Source organism: Lissotriton helveticus, chromosome 8 (genome assembly GCF_964261635.1).
Source record: "Lissotriton helveticus chromosome 8, aLisHel1.1, whole genome shotgun sequence".
Taxonomy (NCBI): Eukaryota; Metazoa; Chordata; class Amphibia; order Caudata; family Salamandridae; genus Lissotriton; species Lissotriton helveticus.
In genome coordinates, this window is record NC_136069.1 from 931020119 (window position 1) to 931044626 (window position 24508).

Genomic DNA, 24508 nt, shown 5'->3' on the forward strand with positions numbered 1-24508 from the left:
TCATTGTACTGCACTTCCAAAGACACTTTATCAGTGACACAGAGTGGCTGTATCTGGCAGACCTTGCTTCCAGCACATGCTTTGCAGTCCCATTCAGGCTGTTTATACCTTCATTCAATCTCAGACCCTTCCTCGTACCCCCTGATAATTGATTCTACATTGTCTCCAAACCCCCTGCCTCATTGTCCTGCCAGGGCTCTTACTTTGACAGAACTTCACTCCTGATACACTGGAAAGAAGTTGAGTTAGTGGTATGGTCATGAATCATGCAAAAGATTAGGGTCTAAGGTTTGTAGGCTGGAAAAGGGATGTGTGTTAGGGAAAAGGGGGAGCAAGGTGATGTCTCAGAAAGGTAGGAGGGTAGAAAATAACTAAGAAAAGGAAATGTAGGTATAAGTACATTGTTCATTTTAGGATGGCTATGTATGGCGGCCATGTTGAAGTGGTTCATCCAAAAGTGAAGGTTGTCAGCCAAGAGCATCATAAAGGGAAGGGTGTCATGCAAAAGTGATGGTTGGATTTGGGATCTTGGTATTTGGGAAATGTAAAGGTTGAATTTGGGATCTAACTGGATTAACTACAAATCAGTGGACTATACGCTATGATTACATGTACCACCGGTGAAATCAGATATTCAGCAGTACTGGAATGAAGACACAAGTCCCTATGGACACAGAGTCTGAAACCATTCCTTGGTCTTCAAAGAGATTTTAAACATTTCATTATCTTCACTGCTTATTACTGCATACATGTAAGGCAAGCTTCAGATGGTACAGAATGAGGCTGCCAGGATACTCACCGGGTCCCCTAAATTCATGTCAGTAGACAAAGAAATTCGGAAGTTGCATTGGCTCCCTGTAAAAAGTTGTATTAAATTTAAGGCTCTGTGCTTTATGGCGGGTAGGCAGCTTCGGTCACTAGGGGCAAACCTTATGACCACCTCCATATTCTCAAAAGTCCGCAGGGGGTAGAAGCTTTTCTCTTGCTACTACTAAGCTGTGGAACAATCTGCCACTCTACATGATAGTTTTGCCCACCCTTACATCTTTCAGGAAAGAGCTAAAAAAAGTGGCTCGTCAATGACTAGGCTCCATTCTGCTGAAGAGTAGACAGCGGCAAGACACCCCAGGGTATGTGTGCTTAACACATTCTGGTAACATACCATAGCATATATTAGCTTGATGAACAATAACTGGACAATTATATCCAGCTAGTATCTATTTTGTAAAGGTATAATAGTTACTTCACACTGAGAACCCACCAGAAAACATGCACAGTAGAGTAAAATACATATTCTCTTAAAGTCATCAAACTTATAAACCCATCAGCGAAACCACACAGGAACTTATCTGTCACCACTTCTATTTTTCTGTGGCTCATAAATCCCTGAGCAAACTCTTCAACACCTTTGCCATGGTTGTGAGCTAACCTTCAGACACGACATGACCAGAATATTAACAAAACTGCTGTTTTTGAGTGACAGAAACTACACAGCAGAAGTGCTGACCGATGCAAGCAACTATTTTGATGAAGACATCACAACTTGACTGGCAAGAAGTATAATTATACTCAGACGTTGGGTATGATGTAATGGCCACATACAAAGCTAGTCAAAAAAGCAAGTTATACCATTGAAGAGTAAAACTAATTCTGAACACTTCCCTGTTAACTGGATCAAAATGCACATTTTTAATCACTCTCTCTCTCTCTCTCATAGCTTCAGAATTACAGACTGACCTCAAATTGAGTAAAACAACTGTCTATGAAAACAAGGAAATGACTGTGTGCCATCAGTTAATTTACAAAAACCAATGCATTACCCCATTATGGATTTCAAGAGTGTGAGGACACTTGGATCTTAGAGAAATAAACTACAAGCTAAGGTTCACAAAAATCAAGTCTAAAGACCAAATTACCAAGAGATCTAATGTATGGACTGTACTGTAATTTAAGGCACAGTCATAACTCTATTTCAAATGTTAAACGTATACAAGTGCTCCACAAAAAAGAAAGCCTTATGGCCTTTCAATCAAAGAAGAAGAGACAAAAGAAGCAGCACAAGTGGGAAAACAATTATTCTAGAACTCTGACGCACAGAGACGGAATACTAACTGAACTGCCCACTGGTATAGTAGAACATACGAGGAACTCCGAGACAAACCCCAAGCAGATATGAGATGATCAAATGAATTTCTTCACATAGTCAAATGTTGAAATCCAAAACAGCAACTTGGGCAATAGGTGATTTATTGTATAGACAATTATTTAAGGCAAATGTGGATAACAGGCAAATCGGAACAGTTTAGATTTCATTCTACACATTTGGAGACTATCGCATATCTTGCTTCTTGATATGCATCTAGATATGAAGGGCTTATTGTAGAAGGCTCTTATTGGAACATTCGCCACAAAGTAGCTTGTTTCATCGATTGGAAATTAATCAGCCATAACTTTGGAGTATGAAAAAGACAGTGGTGCTATTCAATAGCCAGAATCACACAGATGTAGCATGGGGCATTCCAGTCCTATTCAACAAAACATTTTATTGCCATAGAGCACATGGAGTAGTGTGGTAAATAATGCATCTTGGTGATGAAATACCTTAAACACAATCTGGGTTGAATACAATGTGGGTCATAACAAAAGTAATCCTACCTGTGCAAGGGTCAATTATTAAATCCATGGTACTACTCTGCTCATAGAGGGGACAAAATATAAACTGTTTCCTCCCAAAACGAGCAGTACATTGTCAGTTTCCAAATATTTCGTCTCTGTAGTATGCTGGGAGAGGCGGGTGAAGGTTCCCAATGTGATTGCCTTACACTGAAAGTCTACCACCATATTCAAGGTGAGGTTACCGTAGAACATTGATGGGCCCAATGGTAGAACTAAAGGAATTTCTGCCAGAAGAATGCCAGCTATCTTTGACACTTCAAATTTGGAGGTTTTGCAAATGGAGGAAGGAACAGAGAATCTGGCATGCTTTGGCAGCCTCACCATGGCTATCTTCCTGTAAATCAGCCAATAGAAATTCATATTGTCATCAATTAGGTAAGTGCAGAAAATTGGACAAAAGGTTTCATTTAACACCGTGATTTAACATTAGTGACATTAGTGCTCAATAGAGATATAGAAGCATAGAATAATATCCCATATTTACTATAGTTACTACAGCTTACAGTTTCTCATGGTGTTTCTAGAAACCTTTCACAATTCTTTAAGCCAGTTAGTTAACAACAATGTGCTACATTGTGACATAAAGAAATCACTGAAACAATGCAGAAAAGACAGACCACTTACCGGTAACTGTGTCATTGTCGGGTTCTTTCCAGTCCAATATGACAAAGGAAGGACACCCCTCAACAGCAATAACAGTCAAATTGGAAGGAGAATTCTGCGGTGGAGTGGTGGCTTCGTCTACATTGGTCGCCAGTTCATTTGGGAAATGCTTCATGGACTCAGTAATGGAGCATGGAACTAGATCCTCTTTCCTCATATATTTTACATGAGGAGCTAGGAGGAAAAGACTGAAAGTTAGTGATTGTGATTGGCCCTTTTGCCAGCAACCATAGAAGATGAATAGATTGAAAACGGCACTAACAGCGTTTTGTGGAATCTTCTTGCTGGTGTACATTACCTGCAGCGCGAACGCCTACAAGTAAACTTTTTCTCAGTAAAAATAATAAAGAAACTAGAAAATGTGCATATATACAGGATAGTATTTGAGCTACGATTTACAGTTGAAGGAAGGAGTATGGTCTTGGGTTGAAGGAACATGGATTTAAGTGAGAGAAGGTAATTTCAACTTGTTTTCTGTAAGATAAGCATAGTCATTAACAGTCAACTACACTACATCATTGCACATTTTATTGGCTTTGAAAATTAGCTATGGCAGACACAGGAACAAGACATCCACAAGCTAGTTGCTGAGTGCCAATGTGGCTCCTCCCTGTTAAAAGTATGCTTCTATTTGTCCAGAAATTAAATGTCACTAATAGAATATGTTGGGATGAAAAAGTCCTCTGTATGGAAATAACGTGTACCCCTGCCTGAGTGCTCAACTGCACTATTGTCTAGATCCCTGATGCTGATTTTTTGTCATAGGTAAACACGGATCATGTATGTCTGCCATGACATAGGCCAGTCTCATCGACTGTGGTGTTGTAGAACCAGGAGGGGTGCCCAAAGCGCTACCCTCAAAATGGTGGAAGGCTACCGCCTGCACCGGGCGTTGAGCAGCGCAAGCAAGGTTGTGGCAGCATACCATGTAGTACTCAGCAGTAGGGAACAGGACCTTTTTAACTGTGTCACTGGAGTGAGGCCTACAGGCTCACTCACCTTTCTAACAGCTACACTGCTGCGTGCTTAACTCACCCTTGGCCTACATCAGGTAGATGTGGAGTGCGGCATTGCGCAGGAGTGTTGACACTGTTTTGGCTGTATGTATGCCTGGGAAGGGTCAGAACAATGATGGTGCAATACATGTGTGGTTAGTACATGTGTATGGTGGATGTATGCTTGAGAGGAATACATTACATGAGAGATGTAGTGCTGTGCAGTGTGCACACAGGGACGCATATGCTGGGTGTATGTCTTCTTGAGTGAAGTACAAAACATGAAGGGTGAAGAGTTGTGCAGCACGCACATAGTGAGTGTGTGTGATGTGATTTATGATTTTTTCTACTGACCTTTCTTTTGTATCCTGACACCTGCGCAGCCTCATACGTCTGTGTTTGTGTCAACTTGTCAAAATCAATACATTTTGTTAAAAAAAAAATAGTGAGTGTGTGTGCTGGCAGTGCGTGTGTTTTAAAATAAGCCCACCTTGGTTGAATAGAGGAGATCTTCAGTACTGAACAATTTGGGCAGACTCAGTGTGTATACTGAATGCATGTGTGCAGGTAAATGTACAATGCAAATAGGTATTAGTGCTGGACAGTAAGTGTGCTGAGAGTGTGCATTGAGTAAACACGCTTATTTATTTATTTATTTATAGCATTTGTAAAGCGCTCTGCAACCCTACGGGCATCCTGGCGCTGTGTACATATAGCTGAAAACGCTGTGCATCAGGGGCAGAAAGGATATCTTTTGATTCTGGATAGTTAGATTTTAGGGAAAAGCCATGTTTTCACCTTTTTTTGGAAGGCCATCAGTTCATCTGTTTTCCTGATGTCAATAGGTAGTCTATTCCACAGATGAGCTGCCGCTATGCTGAAGGCTCTGCCACCACAGGTGGCTTTCCTGATCCTGGGTATACTGATGAGATTAGAAGAGGAGGATCGAAGTGACCGAGTGGGTTCATACCACTTAAATTTGTTTTGAAGTGGTCGGGGGCCCATCCCATGCACTGCTTTAAAGACAGTGCATAGGGATTTAAAAAGGATCCTCTGGTGTACAGGTAGCCAGTGTAAATCGGCCAAAGCGAGGGTAGTAGAGGATCTCTGCTCTCGGGAGAGTGTCAATTTTGCTGCAGCCGCCTGGATGCTCTGAAGTCTGGAAATCAGGTAGGCAGGGGATTCCAGTAGCAGAGCATTACAGTAATCCAGGCGGCTGAGAATGGTACTCCTAACTATGGTGGCTCTAACCTGTGTTGGTAAAAGGGGCAGCAGCTTTCGAAGTCCTCGCATTAGGGCGAAGCAGCTACTTACCTGCTTATTGACATTGGTCTCTAGACTCAGACTGTCATTGAAACTGACTCCAAGGTTCCTCACTGATTTCACTGGGGTTAATGACTCACCTGGCTCCAGAGGCCAGAAGTCCGTGGGTAGACTTCTAGTGATTTTACCTACTTTGCAATGCATTATTTCGGTTTTGTCACTATTAAATTGTAATGAGTTCTGATTTAACCAGGATGTCATTTCCAACATACAGGTGTGAAAGGTCTCAAGTGAGTCTGCATGGGCACCATCAAGAGAAATCATCAGCTGCGTGTCATCCGCATAGTTGATCACGCTAATGCCGTGAGCCTTGATGATGCCCATCAGGGGTTGCATATATATATTAAAAAGTATCGGACTAATTGCAGACCCCTGTGGGACCCCATGTGGAACTTTAACAACCTCTGATTGATACGGAGGAATTGCTACTGCCTGCCATCTGTCCGTCAAATAGGAGTGAAACCAGTCGAGCGCAGCTCCCCCAACTGCAATGCTCTTCAGTCTTGTCAGCAGAATGTCGTGACTCACCGTATCGAATGCGGCGGACAGGTCCAGCAGAATTAAGATTGCTGATTCTCCCCTGTCCGCCCTCATTCGTAGGTCGTCCAGAACCGTCAGCAGAGCTGACTCGGTTCCATGAGCTGGTCTGAAACCGAATTGCTCCTCTTCAAGGATGTTGTTAGTTTCCAGTAAGAGGGCTAGTGACCTGCTGACCAGCCGCTCCATGATCTTAATTGGGTATGGCAGGAGCGATATAGGTCGATAGTTTTTATGGCAGTTCGGGTCCAGATTTGATTTCTTCAGTAGGGGGGTGACAACTGCCAATTTCCAGTCTTTTGGTACAGTGCCTGTGTTAAGAGATTGATTACACAGCTGTCGAAGTACTGGGAAGAGTTCGTCCCCGAACTCCATAACTATTTTATGAGGTAGAGGGTCCAAAGGGGATCCTGATGTTATATTAAGGGCTGTTCTTGTAAATTCTTGTTCTGTTGGGGTCTCAAAATTCTCCAAGATGGTCTTTGGAGTGGGGCGTCTTACATTTCCTACTCTCTTCTCCCTATTCTCTGTGTTACTATTATACTGCACTAGAGGAATGGAGACATCCTTCATACCCTCGATGATTTTGGTGATTTTTTCCTGAAAGAAGGATGCTAGACCATCACATAATTCTTGTGAGGGCTTGATTTGGCTATTAGCACATTCAGGATGGGACAGCTCTTTGACTATCCTGAAGGTGTCACGAGATTTGTTGGAGCTGTTTAATATTAGGTCTGCGAAGTAGTTTGCTTTGGCTATAGTGATCTCTTTCTTATACTGCACAATTGTCTGCCTCCAGATCAGTTTCTCCTGCTCTAGATAATCTTTCCTCCAATGCCTCTCCGCCTTTTTACAGGCATTTTTCAGTTCTTTCAATTTATCCGTATACCAGGGCGCGGAGGGTTTTCCTCTTTTTCTAATTGCTTTCAGTGGTGCAATATCGTCAAGTTTCCTGGTTACCTCCTTACATAGTAGATGATAATTTGTGGTGATATCGTTCTCTAGACCAAACGAGTACCCCACTTGACGGAAGTCGAGCTTCCCTTCCTCTTTCCTTTTTAGCAGACCCTTCCAATCACGGCTAGTGAAGGTCCTAGTCTGCGTGTTTGTTGGTCCTGTATTGATCAGGGTATGGATGTTAAATAGTAGGAGATGGTGGTCTGACCAATCTACTGGTAGTGTTGTTCCCATAGTAATGAGATCCTCTGCAGCGAATATTAAGTCCAGTATATTTCCTTGCCTATGTGTGGGGGTGGTTATCCATTGTTTCAGACCTAAGTTGTTACAGGATTGTGTAATATTATAAAAGGCCGTGTGTAGTTGGTCGTTATCCCACAGGTTAAAATCTCCCAGTACCAGCAGTCTGCGATGTGAGATTGACATGTTATTAATAACAGTGATCAGCTCCTGCTGTTGCATTGCATTGATGTGCCCCGGTGTTCTATAGCAGATTAAACCCATGAGGCAATGGCCTGAATCGTGTCTGATTGATATCCCGAGAACTTCGGCACATGAGACCATATCGATATCCAATGTTACAATATTTAGCTCTTCCCTGAAAATAATTCCTATTCCTCCCCCTTGTCCCATAGTCCTGGGTTTATGAACGATCTTATATCCTACCGGACATGCCGGCCCTAGCTCTGATTCCATTCCCACCGCCGCCCATGTCTCGGTTACAAATAGAATATCCAGGTTGTTGGATTCGATCAGTAGCTGTATTTCAGTGGCATGTTTCGGGAGGGATCTGACATTTAATAATCCACTGATTAATTCTCCCTTAGTAGTGTGCTTATATTCAGCATGCTTTAGCGGAATATGCCTGTTGCCTGGGATCTGATCCGGTTTGGATAAAAATTCAAGTGGGAGGGGATTAATGTGTGGCAAATGCCCTAGGCAGTTGGGGCAGAGGTTCTTATCCTCAGATATTATGTTAGGGGTTAGGCGTGGGCAGATAGCTCTGCCAGCCAGTGGATCCAGCAGCATCAGTGCTTCCCTACTATATCTGTGTGCCTTGAGGTCCGGAGATGGTCGGGCAGGGGGGGTTGCCCTGAGCCCGGTCTTGGCGCGGACGAGCGCAGATGAGCTTGCCTTAAGCGCGCCTTCGGCGCGCAATCGTTGCGCCCGCTGCGCTCGTCCGCTGCGCTTCCGGCAAAAACACATCCTTTATGGAAGTGGGGTAGGTGGAAAGGGGGTGTGGCTGGTGTCAGTGGGCGTGCCTTTTGAATCCGGCCAATGGCGTCCGGTCTTCAGAAACCACCCGCCCGCGTCAGCGTTCTGCCGCTGTGCGGGGAAATAGTGCCTTAGATCCTTTTAAAAACACACAATTATTACACGAGTTACACAAGTTTCAAATCTCAAGTGTCCCTGCTCCCGGCTGTGCCTCAGGAAAATCAACGAAGACGCCGCTTGCAATGGTTCATAGTATGGACGACCCTCGCTTCCATTCTGGAAAGCCCAGGCCTGCCTGATAAAGAAGTGAGAAGAAGAGGATCCCCCAGACAGATTTGTGGATTGCTGCATTCTTGTGAGCTGGGTGGGGACACACTGGAGGGAAAAGGATGAAGCTCCCGTTATATTTTAAACGACTGCTCTTTGATTCTTGTGATAGATCAAAAGGAAGGGGCCTGGACACATCTCAGGAAGGGAGATGTGGCTGAAATGAGAATCACAAAGAGTAGGGCTGGGGGTCTAGAATTAACGTTTTTTTTTTTACAACAGATTTTAATGATTTTCCATAGTGCCAGATGGGCCAAGCCCAGCAAGCAATGTACATTTGAAAGGCATATTGTAGAAACTCTAGGTACTGAAAATTACCCACCCTTGAGGTCTGCGGAATATCAGACTAGAGAAAACACCCCACCCCTAACGCGCACCATACATACCATAAAAACATGATAAAGACACATCTAATCAGTTTCTGTCTACGTCTGTGTAGCACTAACACATTAAACTGGCAAGTCATTCACCACTAGTCGTTCAATAGGGTCTCGGTTGACTGGCTGCGCTATTAAGGACAAGCCGATAACCCTGTACTTGGCCCACCTAGCCCAGATCTTCCCATGCTTCTGCGGACAGCCTCTTGCCTGAAACACCGCAATCTCCGCTGACAGGCACATATCAATGGCCGTCTTCCAATTAGCTATGCAGGGCGGGGACGTAGCCTTCCAATGCGGCGCAATGTCTCGCTTAGCCAATGTGAGGCCCAAGAACAGAAGGTGTCTTTTATATCTGTTCCCCCCAATGTCTTCTGTGCTGTGTAAGAGCGTCAGTCTAGGCTCCATTGGAATGTCCCATGCCAGTACCCAGCCTATGCAAGACAAAACGCCCGACCAGAAGAGCTGCAATGCCCCGCAGCTCCACACAGTATGAAGGAATGGCCCCTCGTCTGTGCCACAGCAGAAACATGTGGGGGACTGAATAGCCCCCATATTCCAGAGGCGAAGGTGTGTGTAATATATTCTATGGAGATATATAAATGAATCAGCCTGTATCTGGTGGAAACGGCGGAATACCTTCGGCTAGCCTGTGCCTCGGCCCATTTGTTGTCAGTCAGGGCGGGCAAGTCCGCCTCCCACGTCGCACAAGTCCAATGTATAGTGGTCTTTGAGTGTGTAGTGAGGGTTTGATAAATTTGCCGGATTTTGTGGGCCCCTAGATCTCCCATCAACAATCGACCTTCCAATGGGTGAAACTCTGCTAAGGACTTGAGATGCCGTATCAGGGGGATCAGTGCGTGACGGTGCTGCAGGTACCGATGAAACTGTGATTTGTGATGGTCAAAATCAGCCTGCAGCCTCTGGAAGGATTTAAGCGTGGACCCCTGCATAATGTCTCCGAGAGTGGATATCCCAATATCGTCCTACCTACGAAACCCCACTAATGCCGAGACAGGCCGAAGGTGTGATCCCTGCCAGAGGGGAGTGGTGCCCGTCAACGTACCCCACCAACCCATAGACCAAATCACCCTCCTCCATATCTGAATAACTGTCCGGCAGGCCGGGGAAATGCCTTCAAGGGCGAGTAACTGTGCAGGAGATGAAGCAGCGGAGTATACGCCATAAAGAGCCTTTCCACAGCATTGGCTGGATCTGCCTGAGAACCATACCACCATTCATTGATCGCCAGGAGGTGCAAAGCTGAGTAGTACGCCAGGACGTCGGCCGCCGCAATACCACCACAGTACGTGGACTGGATGCACGTTGCAAGCGCCACCCGGACCGCACCCCCCTGCCAGAGGAACCTATTCAGGAGTGCATTTATTTGGAGAAACCACGACGAGGGGGATAGGATACGGATAGTTCTGCAGCCGATAGAGCAAGCGTGGCTGAGACACCATTTTGCGTATAGCGAAAGGGGTAAGTGGGTCCAAATCGTCGTTTCCTCTCAGATGGTGGGGAGCAGTGGAGCTATATTATGCGTCCAAGCATTGTTAGGACACCACGTGATGTGTACCCAGAGGTACTTGAAGCCCACGTCTGCAACGGGCAGTTGCCAGGCCCAAGTCTCACTCCTCTGCTCACTGCAAATGGGGAAGAGGATAGATTTGGATGGGTTAGCGCAAAGCCCAGAAGTCTCCCCGAAAATCCGCAGGATTTGGAGGACACGGGGCCCATGAAGAACAGGGCATCGTCAGCGTATAGCGCGATCCTGTCCGCAGACTCCGGCGCCCAGTCCAGCCCACGAATGACAGAGTCCAGGCGCACCCATGAGGCTAATGTCTCAATCGCTAAGGTGAATAAGAGAGGGGAAAGGGGACACCCCTGCCTTGTGCACCTGCAAATAGGAAAGGAAGCTGAGCAGCATCCGGCCGCACGAACCAAAGCTGTGAGATCCGTGTATAAAAGTTTCACATCGGCCCTGAAGCGTGGTCCTAGGTTGACAGCTTCTAAGAGCTTGAAAAGGTAGATCCAACTCAGCAAGTCAAACGCCTTGTCTATGTCCACCAACAAGACCTCCGTGGGGAGACCCAGACGATGAGCCTCTGCCACAGCATTGTGGGCCCGCCAAATGTTGTGTCTGGTGGAGGGTTGTGGCATGAAACCAGACTGATCCGGATGTACCAGATCCTGAATACATGTGCAGTGGCGGTTGGCCAGGACCTTCCCCAAAAGATTAGGCTCAGAATTCAGCAAGGAAATGGGGCGATACGAACCAGGATCTTCAGGAGGGCGGCCAGGATTGAGGAAGACTTCAGCATGTCGCCAATATGGAGGCAGACTGCACTGCTCTGAGGCCTCGTGAAGCGCCTCAAGCAGATGAGGTCCAAGGGTCCCCATATGTGGGCATAGGAAGTCGCACAGATACTTGTTCGGCCCCAGTGCACAGCCCAGGCGAGTATTGGATCACGCGTCCGCAGTTCATCTAGGAAGATGGGTTTGTCCAGGGTGTCGCATTTCTCATCAGAGAGGCGGCGAGGAGGGATATATATGAAGAAGTCATCTATAAGGTGCTCTGTGATTACTTTGTGCTCCTCATATTGTGCCGCATAGAATTGAAGCACGGTCTCGGGGGAGGCACACATATCGCCGTCTGGGGACCTCTGAAGGGGTACCTGTGTCTGGAACGTTCTGGCCTGTCAAAGCCTGTGGAGAATCTGGCTGGACTTGTCACCCCATTGATAAATCCTGTATTGGGTTGCCAACCAGGTCTCTTTTAGCGCTATCTGTAAGCAGCTGATGAAGAAGTGGCTGAACATGCAGCCGATTCCCATGGGCGCTGGAGTCAGAACCCTCCACCATTTGGGATTGCAGTTGGACCTGACGATCCTCCAGGTCCCTCACCTACAACAAGCGCCGCTGCTTCTTCCCTGAGCGATAGCTTATGTCCACACCTCTAATCATGGGCTTGAAAGCCTCCCAGAGGGTGACCGGGGATAGGGAAGTTCCGACATTGAAAATGAGATAGTCGGCGATTGCCCGATGTAGCATCTCCCGATAATCGGCACCACGGAGCAGCCATAGAATTAACCCCTCTAGCTTTGCCGCCAGTTAAAAGATGGTCCTAGATTATAAACAAGTAAACGCCCTAACCTTGGAATTTGGCCTTAGAGCTGCTAATGTCAGAACCCCTTCTGATATACGGGGAGATAACACCTTTAACAAATTAGCATGTCCATCGCCAATTGATTACATTCTGGTCGATTTGCGTCTTTGGGTAGATGTCATCGATATGGAGGTGGGCCATACCATTGATAGCGATCACAACCCCTTAACGCTAAAAATTAAGAATCGATGGGCTCCACATATTTCAAAATCCACCCTTACTTCGGATGCCCTACTCTCCACTAAGGATCTAACTGTCTAATTGTGGCAGGCGCTTAAGGTGGCCAAAGGTGGCGGGGAGGACCTAAAACATGCATATATTTCATCAATCTTAGCATTAAAGACAGGCGATCTGGAGGAAGCTCTAGAGGTGGCACAGGGGCGGGAGAGGATTCCCCAAATTCATCATGAAACCATTTGTTTGATTGGTGCACAGTTTCTTCTAGGAGGTTCCCGTACTGGCCATAGAAAGAGGCAATCCAGAAGCCCTAACCCATGGTACACGGAGACCTGTAAGGAGAAAAGGCACGTTTTAATAACAGCTGTAAAGGAGAAAAATTCTCCCTCGGTTAAAATAGCGAGAAAAGAGTATAATCTATCTTTAAAGCAAGCTAGGCGTGATTGGGAGGAGGCCCACTGGGAGGATCTAAAAGAGGCATCGAACAAGAGAAATTCTGCTTCCTTTTGGGCTTTACTCAAGAAGAGAGAAAGGTGTGATAACACTCCCATTCCCAATCATATCGGGAGTCAGGCTTGGTGGGACCGCTTTGCACACTTATATTCGGAGGAAGTTGAGGGGGTGCCAATCAACTCGCACTGTATCCAGGCTCCAACCTTCTCCGAAGCTATGAATCCATTCAGATTGATTGAGGTTGAAAGTGCCATCAATTGTATTATTTCTGCAAAAGCGGAAGGACCAGATGGTATTCCAGGCGATCTGTTCTTAATGGAACCGCATAAGTGGGCCCAATACATTCTGCTCTTAATAAATAGCATAATGGAAGGAGCGGAAGTTCCGAAATCTTGGAAAGAAGCTGAGGTAAGGTAATACCCATTTATAAAAAAAGGCGATTGCCAGGATCCTGCTAATTACAGGCCTATCAGTTTATTGGATTCTATGCAGAAAGTGGTAGGCAGAACCCTCCTAAATAGGATTCAGCTTTGGATGGAGGAGGAGGGAATCCTTTCCAAATGCCAAGCAGGTTTTAGGAAAGCCACCAGTACAGTTGATCAAGTCTTCAGATTACTCCTTCTCTACTGGAAAGTGGTAGCCATTGGTAAGGGAAGCCTGTACCTCGCATTTATAGATCTCAAGACGGCTTTCGATTTAGTCCCACGCGAAAAGTTATGGACAGTGCTACAGGATATGGGCATTCCCTCCCACATTCTAACTCTTTTAATATGCCTTCATGAGGGCACTTGTGCTCGAGTTAGATGGGGGTTCAAGGCCAAACTACAGAGAGGATACCAGGGTCCGCCAGGGTTGTGTGATGGCTCCTACCCTCTTTTCACTGTATGTGAATGGTGTGGTTGATTTTTTGAGCCAAGTTCCAGCAGATACCCCAACCCTGGTGGGGGAAAAAATTGCTACCCTCCTCTTTGCTGACGACACCCTTTTAATCTCAAAAACTCCGATGGGTCTCCAAAAACTTCTTACTCCCTTCCAATTGTTTTGCACATTAAGGGGCCTTTCCATAAACGTTTTTAAGACCAAGTTTATGGCTTTTAACCCTGGGAACCACTTTAGACCCAAACTCATTCTCAATGGCTCTCCTCTTGAGCGAGTTCACTCCTTTGACTATCTGGGTAACAGGCTTTCGGACAAAATGTTATGGGGGCTGCATTCGAGTAAGATGCTATTGAACCACAAGCGGGTTGCGGGTGCCATCTCCAGAGAGCAACGTTCCTTCCCGTCCAGACTGGTAGCCCCGGCCTTAGCCGTATATGAAGGCAAAGCGGTGAGCTCGACAATGTATGGTGCCGAACTCTGGGGCTTTGAAAAAATAGATGAGATCCAAAGATCTGAGAACAAGTTCATCAGAGACCTGGTCTCTGCCCCAATATACACACCACTAAAACCTTTATTTCTTGACATGGGTAGGCGACCGATCAGCGAGGTGGCCAGACATCGCCCTCCCTTGTACTGGGCCAGACTAAGATGCACCCCTGAACTATCTCATTATGCGGCTGGCCTCTCTGAGCTGATCACCCTGGACTCTAGTAAAAGGGTCAAATGGTTAAGGGACTTGAAAGACCTACTGTTTAAATTGGGTTTAGCCGAATTCTGGGTGAATCAGGCCCCTATGACTAAGGTGGAGCTAAAAAAGATCTACTGGAATTGGGTTAACTACCAGCTTTTACACCACTCCAGGGCTGGGAGATTAACTGACGAATTTCTGCAGCACAAACAAGCTGGCTACCAGGAACCATACCTAGATTTCATTAGAACACCTAGAGACAGGGCACTCTATATGCAGTTCAGATTTGGGTCCTGAAATTTAAATTCCACGCTTGCTCAACGGGACCCAACAAAATATATCTTAACAAACTGTCCGAGCTGTGAAGCCCAGCAAGAATCGGTAGCCCACTTATTCTTTGCTTGCCCTGCTTATAAACAGGCAAGGGCAAAATGGCTTCAGCCAATTTGTGCCCAATTGGGAACTAGGAATCATCTTGTGGCCCTCCGTATCCTGAGAACTGATGCTTCAAGGTCCTTGTTTGTCTGTGGAGTTGCAAAGTACCTGGGTTGTGTATGGATCATCCGCTCAAAAGCTCAAAAGAAAGCAGCAGGCCTAAAAACGTAATCAAATAAGGGCCGTAAGAGCAAATCCCAGTTCCGAGATTATTTTGTTACCTATTGCAGCTTATTGGTATGCCTGAATTATTTGTAATATAAAAATGTGTATTTTAACCCATAAGGACAATATATTAGTTTGCAAAAGTACACTTATCCTTAGGACGGTCCTGAATTGTATTGTTTAAAACTCTTTTTTAATGTTTTTTAACGTTTTATCATTTTATGCAATGCTAAACTATATATTTGTCGTACGATTCTGAAATGCTTTTATGATACTTTGTTATCGAATCAAGCTTATTTGAATTGAAAGAATTAACCTTTTGATGCACATTTCACAGTGACTGACATCCAAGTGTGAACTCTGGTCACTCACATGAATGGTATTGTGAATAATCACACTGCTACTGTAGCAGACCTCTATCATGAATGAAGATGAAAAGGCAAAGTGCGCACTTCAAAAGAAGCAGAACACCAAGATAAACTTCAAGGATCCAGACTCTAAATTACATTTAGTGTCTAGAAATGAACTATAAGAAGGGGAGGTGAGTCCCTAAAAACTGGTCACCTGCCAAGCAGCCAGATGGGCTGTGTGAGAAGGACTGGGGGCCAAGGTCTACTAGTATCCCTGCTGGGTGAGTAGCTTTGGAGCCTGGAGCACCAGATGCCAGCCAGCTTGCCAATACCATTGTGCCCTCCAAGCATTGGAGGAAGCTTGGTCCAGTGGGCGCCATACCATGAGGACTTTCTGCACGAGGTGTGACGATTTGGCTGTGCATAAATTGGGCAGTAGCCCCTGTGCAAGACAGTTTTTGGCGAACCCCCCCCTATGCCTGGAGAGGGCTGTAGTAGACTGAGCAAAATTTTGAGAGCTGTGTGAAGGTTGCTGAGCCCACACTGCCTTGTTGCAGTGACCCCGTATGCCATAGGGGGCACGATTACTGCTGTGACCAGTTGGTCTAACCCATCAATTGCACCTTAATGTTTCCCTAAGGATCGTCCCACCCTCGCTGGAGCTCCAGTCCGTAGGTGGAGAAATCCCCGCCCCCTTTTACTAGGGGAAGCGCATCTTGTGTCCACTGAGCAGGAGCCGCTCCGATCAATGGCACCCAACTGCCAGCGCTGCTCGACAAAAAGAGCCTGAGCTACCATGAGCTGCTGCCCCCATTGCAAGCAGCCTGACTATGCCACACTGGATCTGGACTTTGGAACAAAAGTGGAGAGGGCACTTGCGCACCGCTGAACAGTGTCATGCTGCCAAAACTGATAAGACTGATATATGGCCTTTGGGGCCCGAGATATTCCCTTTTGAAATAGCTGTGGCACCTTAGGCACTTTTAACTGAAGACTGAAGTGTCAAAAGGGGACTCTTGAGTATGGTCTAACAGTTTGCATTCCCTGATCGGGCCAGCAGTGAATAGGGAACAACTCTGATTACATTACACGAAGGAGGGTGGATCAGGAATTTGCCTGACAACTACTAAAGCCCAGACCTCAAGGGGGATTGTGTTGTTGCTTTTAAGTGTTATACTTCTTTGCATGTGCAGAGTTAAAAATAAAATACAACTTTTTCTTAGAAAAGTAAGTATTTTGCTGGACATTGATATATTGTTAGTACTGGCTGCACCTTGAGCTATGAGTTATACATTGAAGTTATTAGTTTAAGAAATAGAAGACTTTTTAAAGATGTACATTTAGGTTAACCTTAACTAACGCTATTAAAGGAATATTATTTTTTTGTTGAAATTTTAGATTATTATTATTATTATTATTATTAGATTACAAATGTGGGATTGTTAACTGAAATGTCAAAATGCTATACTTAAATAGCTGGATTTTCTATGTAAAAAGTAAAGAAGTTATGTTGTTTTTATTATCGTTTTAAAGTATATGGGAACATATAAAACTTTATTTAAGGGTTTTAAAAATAAGTAATAGATTTTTGCAATTTTAGAAATATTAACTAACATAGTGTGAAGTAAAATAGGCAGCAAACATAATTTCGGTTTAGCTCAAGTATTTTAAGTAAAACTGTCTAATTGCAGTCCTTTTAAATACAAATAGAAAATATTGCTGGCAATGAGAAAAGGGACTGAAAATGTACATTTTTCTAGAAGTGGAAAAACGTTGGAGGAAAATGGACTCATCTTTATCTGCTAGTTCTCTCGCAAGATAAAATTCCCGCCCCACACCTCCTCTGTTCAGTAGAATTAAACTTTTTCACGCTTCAATGCAAGGCTAGAGAAAGATTAGTGTTGATCCTAGACCTTATATCTTTCAACTTTTGCTTTCTTTATATATTTCAAGTGATGAAAAACCACACAACACTGTAATAACAAACATTTTCTAACAAATAATGGTCTCCACATTGATCCTGTACACTATTTTCTGTTAAAAAGACACACATGAATGTGAAGAAAATTATACATTATTTAACTGGTGTAAAATAATAACTGAGGTGTGGTCTGGACTTATATTTTATTACTGTTGAGAGAATGCATTATACTTACCTACACTTTTTAGGTGTTGAACAAAGACCATGTCTCTACATGGCTCTTTCCCTCCACCTCTAATATGCACATTTCTGACAGTGAGGATCCATGCAGTAAACGTGAAACGTTTATTGATCAAAGTTTTGAATCTTTGATTGTTGGTGTTTATGTTTCGATGGTAAACTATGTTACAAATCGAGATTTACCTGTGTACCTTGGCTTGCCCATTGGATCAAGTTCTGATACAGGATTTGTATTGAAGACCGGTTCTGTAACTGAAAAACAGAGTCACAATAAATATGCCTGAAAACACTGTGACACCACACAGAAATCAAAATGTGTTAATGATCCTTTTGTTGCCTTAATAAGGATACTTTAACATAACGCATGTTGCACACCCACTACATCAGATCCACCACAAAGAAGTATGATGGAGTCTTTCTGTGACATGATGATGGTCATTGTTGGCATGAAGTGCACACCATTTGCATAATGCAAGCCCAGGCCTCATGGTGTTCACTCTTTGTATATTGTGGGCATTCCTGGTATAATGCTGACCATTCCTGGCATAGTGGCGGCCCTCGCATAATACTGCCCATCCTTAGTACATCGAAAGAACTCTTGAAATAATGGTGACCATCACTGGAACACACTGTGGGAAAGGAATCATTGTGAGTTTAGCTGATGCAAAGAATTCGCCCAAAAATCACTCTGTCAGGCAAGCTCAGGTTTAAACAATCCCTTTAATGGGTGAGAGAACCGCAGGGTTTCCCATGCTGGAGCCTCAGCTGGCTCTGAAAACGGAAACCTCTGACCTAATGGACCTTCCACCACAGAGTCATTAAGTCACAGTGATGGTTGCTCAACCTTATTGAGTGTGGGGCCACCATCACTAGGTATGGCCCACGACTGCCCTAAAAGGGGTGGGGTCCTGTAAAGGTATCTGGGGTGTTCATGTTTTTTGTTCTTCATGAACAAGCTCCTGCTTTGGAAGGGTACTTTTGAAAAACAAAGAACTCTGCAAAGAAACCAAAAGAAACATGGTGCCTGCTTGATAGAGTTGTCTTACATCAGCATCTGGGGCAGCAGTGAAGGCTTCAGAGATCCCCGCCGGGTAACAGGCACGTGTAAATAGGGTAGGTGCTTCCCTACAAGGGAAGCAGAGGGTAGGTACCCACACTTTTTTCAGTTACCCCCTAATCCTCAAAAATAAGGTTTACATATTTAAATATAACTGTTCCACGTGCATGCTTTACTCTCTATGGATATTAACATGATTGTTTAGTATATGTTTTTATTTATAGATTACTAACAATCGGAAAATGGAGAACACACTTATCTCACTCCCACATACTGCATCCTACATTGGAAAGGTTGAGGTTTAGGGGTCTGGGGAGCGGTGCTTTAATAGATTGTCTGAATGTCATAGAGGGGGAAAGATGGTCCCTATTAAGTGAATAATTGTATAAACCTGCCATATTATGGCATTAAGGCCAAAGAAGAAAATTAATTCCTGCGCCAAATATTATGGCGTGTAACCCAAACTCTGAAATGCTGTCACATTAAAACTTATAGTCCATCATAAATATAAAACGTTAAGACATTGATGAAAAAGGTAACAAAAAGTCATTAATTTAATTGTTCAGCTGTATGGTACCCCATGAAAACGCAATTTGAGTTTGAACTGCAACACTGCAAAAAACATGAAAAAAGATTCTGGGGGTTGAGGGAGGCTGAGCCTCTTTAGATCTCTAGATTCAATATTTTATTAATTTTTGCACAGTTAATAAAAACCATTGCAATGGAAATGCCCCCGATACATCTTTCCATCATCAAAGGCAGGGCGGAGCAGACGATCACTTTAAAACATATTATTCAGACAAGGCTATCTCATACAATAGCCATAATCCCTGGTAAAAACATTAAAATCAAAGATAAAATAACATTCTGACTCAGTGAAGTGGAGAAATACTGAGACGTGGTGCAAAATAGTCTGTGATAAGTTTTGAGAAACAGAGACCAAGTGAGAAGAGGCAATGGGAGGAGAGAATAGATTTTTCCAAAATTCTCACATATTTTCCTGACTTTGCAAGCATTTGACTATCTATTCTGGTAAAACAGAGAGCAGATGCCTCCGAGCATGTGTCAATACCCCTTTTGAAATATAATGGCTTTAGGAGGACTCTTCTGGGGGAATCCAAGGCAGGACAGCAGCACAGAAGATGTAGCCATGATTTGGACCTGTAATTCCACAATCTACAAGCCCCCTCCTCACCACGTGGGGCCCAACTGGTAAAAGCAGTGGATCGCAGGCCTAGGAGACGCATAAACATAATGTTTCTGCGGGGCGATGCGTTTAAACTGTCAGAGAGATATGGTTGTGGAAGCCCCGGGAGGTCCAAATCATTCAAAGGGAGCAGAATAGTAGACGATTTTAAGGCCTGGCAGTCCATCTGTAATGATATTTGTCTTGCCTGCTTATTTATAACCCTTTTCCAGACTGTGTAGGGAACAGAGTCTGCTGTTAGAGATGATTCCTCAATTTGTAGGGATCTGATGACCTTTATAATTTGTCAGTTCAAAGGGTTCCCAGAACTAGCAAAGGTTTCTTTTATCTGCAGCTTTTAATACCCTTTTGTAATACTTCAGGATGTCTGCCTCACAGGAGAGAGATTGTCTATTAAGGCCCAACTCCAGTCGTAGTCTTGCCCTATGTATATATTCCAGAAGTCAAAAGATGTTTTTGTAAATATTAATCTGGGCACAGTACAGACTGGCCGCACATGCATTGGGAAAGGCCTGATGCCCATAGTTTAGGGCGGGAAGCAGGGTGGCTTTATTCACCTTCAGTATAGGATCTGCTCAGGGACTGATTGAGTTGGGTCAAGCTGTATGTTATGGCCCTTGCTCTCTTTTTCAGAGCAGCTTAGTTGGACGGATGGTCTGGAAGACTAACTAAACCATACCTCCAAGTAGTTGTACTTTGATGTACATTTAATCTTTGCGAACCCGATGTTCCGTGTTAGGGTTTTCTTTTTTGCAGCAGCAGCCAAAAATCAGGACCTTAGTCTTGTCCTGATTGATTTTAAGGTTGTTAGCTTTGTTGTATTCATCAAGCTTACACAGGGCTCATTGAAGGCCAGATTGGGCCTGGCCCATTATGACGATGTTGTCAGCAAATTGTAAAATGTGCAGATTCGATTTTACATGACCCAATTGTGGCAGAATCAGACTGCTATGCTCCAGGTATCTCCCGAGATCGTCAGTGTAAATGTTGAACAAGAGGGGTGTGAGGATGCATCCTTGCTTTAGACCGTCTAGTGTAGAAATTTGTGCAGAGACAGACATAGGGCCTGTTCTAACATGCACCCATATGTTCTTACGCAAGGAAATTAGGGCTCCGAGCAGACTCCCTGGGATCCCCCACTTGTCTAATTTCCTCCAAAGAGTGTTATGAGACACTTTGTCGGAGGCGGCACTATCTATACTACTATTATAAAGGAAGAACTTTGAACCTTTGAGGCGGGTAAACTCGGGAACCACAGCACCAATCCACACACCCGATACATCGTTGTAATTGTCAGGGTGTGCAGATGGACATAGGCTATAAAAATTAAAAAAATATAAGTTATTTAAAAAATTTACGAGAAGAAAAAGTAGTCCCATGCAAGTAGCGCCGGCCGCGACGTGCGTGCTGACATCAGGAGCGCAAGGAGGAGCGGCGTCCAGGAGCACGAGGAGGAGCGGCGGACATGAGCGCGGGAGGAGCGAAGGACAGGCGGGGAGCTGCGGACAGGCTGGGAGGAGCGGCGGACAGGCGGACAGGAGCGGCGAGGAGCGGCGAGGAGCGTCGAGGAGCGGCGAGGAGCGGCGGACCGGTGAACTCAGGAGCGCGGGGAGGTGCGGCGGATGAGTAAGGCTCCGAGGGACCCACGGACAATGCCGGGGCGGGTGGGGGCCCTGAAGCCTGATTGCTCCCAGACAAGGTCGGGACGGGCTGCTAGTAGTCTATAAAGCAGTAAAAGCGTGGAACCTGACTTCTTTGAACTGCTTGATGACTCAGGATAGCTAGGGCTGTGATGTTGTCAATTGTGGAGGCAGAAGCTCAGTACCCAGTTTGAAAGTATGGTAGTATATTGTGTTCCGCAACCCATTCTTCTAATGGCTCAAGAAGACACCGGGCATATACCTTAGCCTCAAGAACTAGTAGGGCTATGAGTTGGTAGTTAGCTGGGGGGAGGGATCTTCTTTTTGGAAAATTGGGCATAAAATCGAACCTTTCCATGAGTCTGGAATGTAGTGAACACATAACTATACAGGGGGAATAACAGCTTGGCCTATTCATCCACCGCGCATTTAAATACGGCGGCTGGAAGGCCATTAGGCCCTGGGCCACCGTCATTTTTCATGGATTTCAGAAGCCTACAGACCTGGGCCAAAGTGGTCAACCTACGAATGTCCATTGACATGTTATCATAAGCCTCACTGGTTTTGGCCTCAGTGAGGTCTGGACTTTCACAGCAGTATTGTTGGGTGACATCTGGACTTTCACAGCAATATGGTTGGGTGATGTATCGTGACCAGGCTTCTTCTGTAACCGCGTTCCCCCTGAACTTGTTGGAGGAGCGAAGTTTATTTATATAATTCCAGAAATGTGTCAGGCTTTTTTCTCTTAACAGGCCATGTATCTTTAGCCACTCCATCATTTCTTTTTGTTTCTTAGCTTCCCTTGTTGATTTTTTGTGGGCTTTACATAATGAGTGAATCTGCAGACACAACTGTGCCTAATGCAGGAATGCACTGTTCAAATCTGCTCTAGTGCACTGCGTTTGTTCAATGTATCTTTCAGATTTTTAGATCTCGATAGTGCAAAAATTGGTTTGTCAACAAAAACAGTCTTAAAATCTTCCTCTTGCTCAATCAACTCCCACCTCTTTAGTATGCTTTTTTTAATTTTGTAAATAAGGATACAAACAGCAGGTGTTGTTCGGAGGGTACGTTTTTATTTGAATTTTTGAGTCATGCTTTTTACTCAGATGACACAGATGTTGATTGCACTTGTTTGATTCTACTGGCATGTATAGGGACAACCACAGTACAAATAACACATGTATGCTTGGGAGGGCAGGGTGTTTGGATACAATCGAGTTGTAAGTTACCTTTGAGAAAGATGCCTATGAGATAACCTGTTTTAAATGTTTACAAAAAAATGATATTATTTTCATTAAGAATATACGGTTGTTGTCATTTGTCCTATACAGTTTATTCCCCTGACGAAGATGCAATGGCATCGAAATGCATTGGGAAACCATGAAAGTATACAGATGAAGTCATCAACATTTTCTTTTTGAATTGACGTTTGATATGAACATGTGGAATGCATTTGCAATGATATTGAATTGCTGCATTGGTTAAAAAAGTATTGTATGTTCACAAAATTATATAAAAGCAATGAATTTGACTAACATGATCGAATTGTTGTTTTGAAATTTCTATGAGCAGGAGAATGTATTACGGGTTTGGTTGATTTTTTCGAAAAAAAGTTTCAAAAAGCTTTGGTTACATGTTTTAAGATACATTGAACAAACGCAGTGCACTAGAGCAGATTTGAACAGTGCATTCCTGCATTAGGCACAGTTGTGTCTGCAGATTCAGTTATAATAGAGACCTGACAGGGGTTAGTCAGGAAGCAGGTCGGCACCATTTAGTTAAAAATACATAGAGTACTATTTGCAAACAGTGGTGTGCAAGTTACATATACATTTTACTTTACATAATGAGGCCATGTTTTTGGCAGTGAGCACTGTACCATTGAGTTTATGCAAGTGCACAGCCCTCCTTAGGGCTCTTCTGTTGTTGACTATGGCCACGTTGAGGGACTTCCGCAAGGGGCGCCTATGATATCTGTTGTGAACTTCTGGTCCCATTAGGAGGTCTCTTAGTTTGGTGATTGCGGTATCCCACCTATGATGATACTGAGTAGAAAAGCTTTGAGTAAAGTTTAGAATTATGTCCGTGAGCCAGAAGCCCACCTTATCTGTACCTATAGAATCCGTTTAATTCTTCTAACTAGGGTATGGAGTTCGATCTGCATTGAGTACCCCACTTCAGTGACTTTGGCAACAACAGGGACTTGTTTATCCATTATTGCAGTCAAGGGATTATGATCGCTCTCTGTCCGAGTGGGGATCTCCAGTTTAACTAGATGAGTTTTCAGAGATGTTGATAAAAAAATATAATTGATGGTCAAACGATTCTTAAATGTTGCAGATAGATGGGCTCTGGGCTCTTGTACCAATGTAATTTGCTTAGTGGAGCATAAATTATAGTTGGATAATAAAATATTCATGGCTTGCTCTTTAGTTTTGGTGGCAAGGAGATCATTGAGTCCCAAGTCCCTGATGGTAAAGTCACCTAGTAACAAAACTTCAGCAGAGGCAAACTCAAGTAGAAGCTCTTCCAAATGCTTAATCAGAAGAGCTGTTGCAGATGACTTAGATGTTTTGGCTATGTTATGATAACAATTGATTGGGGCGTGGCTACGGCACCAAGGAAGATGGGCGCAGGTCCGGAGAGCTCCGTTACGACGTAAGATGACGGGGATTCTTCCAGGCGTTTCCTTCCTTTATGGACTGCCGGAACAGCGTTCAAAGTGTGGCGGAAGGCACCCTGCACGTCTACATGTGCTTTTCACCCCAAAAGAAGCTGCCCTTACCGGTATTTTATCTTTTGAAGTTACCGACGGCTCGCATTTGATCGCGACCGCCATTTTGTTCCATCCTTTGCCGTTTGTGCAGATTTCGCTTTGCTGGACTCCAATTTCGATATGCTGGAGATTTCTTTCTGGTGACTTCTGCAGTTTCCTTCTTGAGGACTGTGCTTTCCTGTTTTGAGAACCTCCTATGCTGATTCAATAGCATTTTCTACTTCTCCTCAGAATGTGGCCGCCATTTTGACTTTCTCCTCACTTTCACTTCAATATGA

General features: G+C 44.3%; 1 protein-coding gene across 4 annotated transcripts in view; it reads right to left on the minus strand.

Moving 5' to 3' along the window:
• Positions 1-24508, minus strand: part of ABI3BP (ABI family member 3 binding protein) — a 2192437-nt gene that overhangs the window by 176260 nt on the left and 1991669 nt on the right. For all 4 annotated transcript variants that reach the window (XM_078657771.1, XM_078657774.1, XM_078657775.1 and 1 more), the window contains 2 exons: positions 17731-17799; positions 3301-3513 (listed from right to left, as the gene is read on the minus strand). In XM_078657771.1, coding sequence (XP_078513897.1) covers positions 3301-3513; positions 17731-17799 — 282 coding nt within the window. The remainder of the gene's footprint in view (positions 1-3300; positions 3514-17730; positions 17800-24508) is intronic.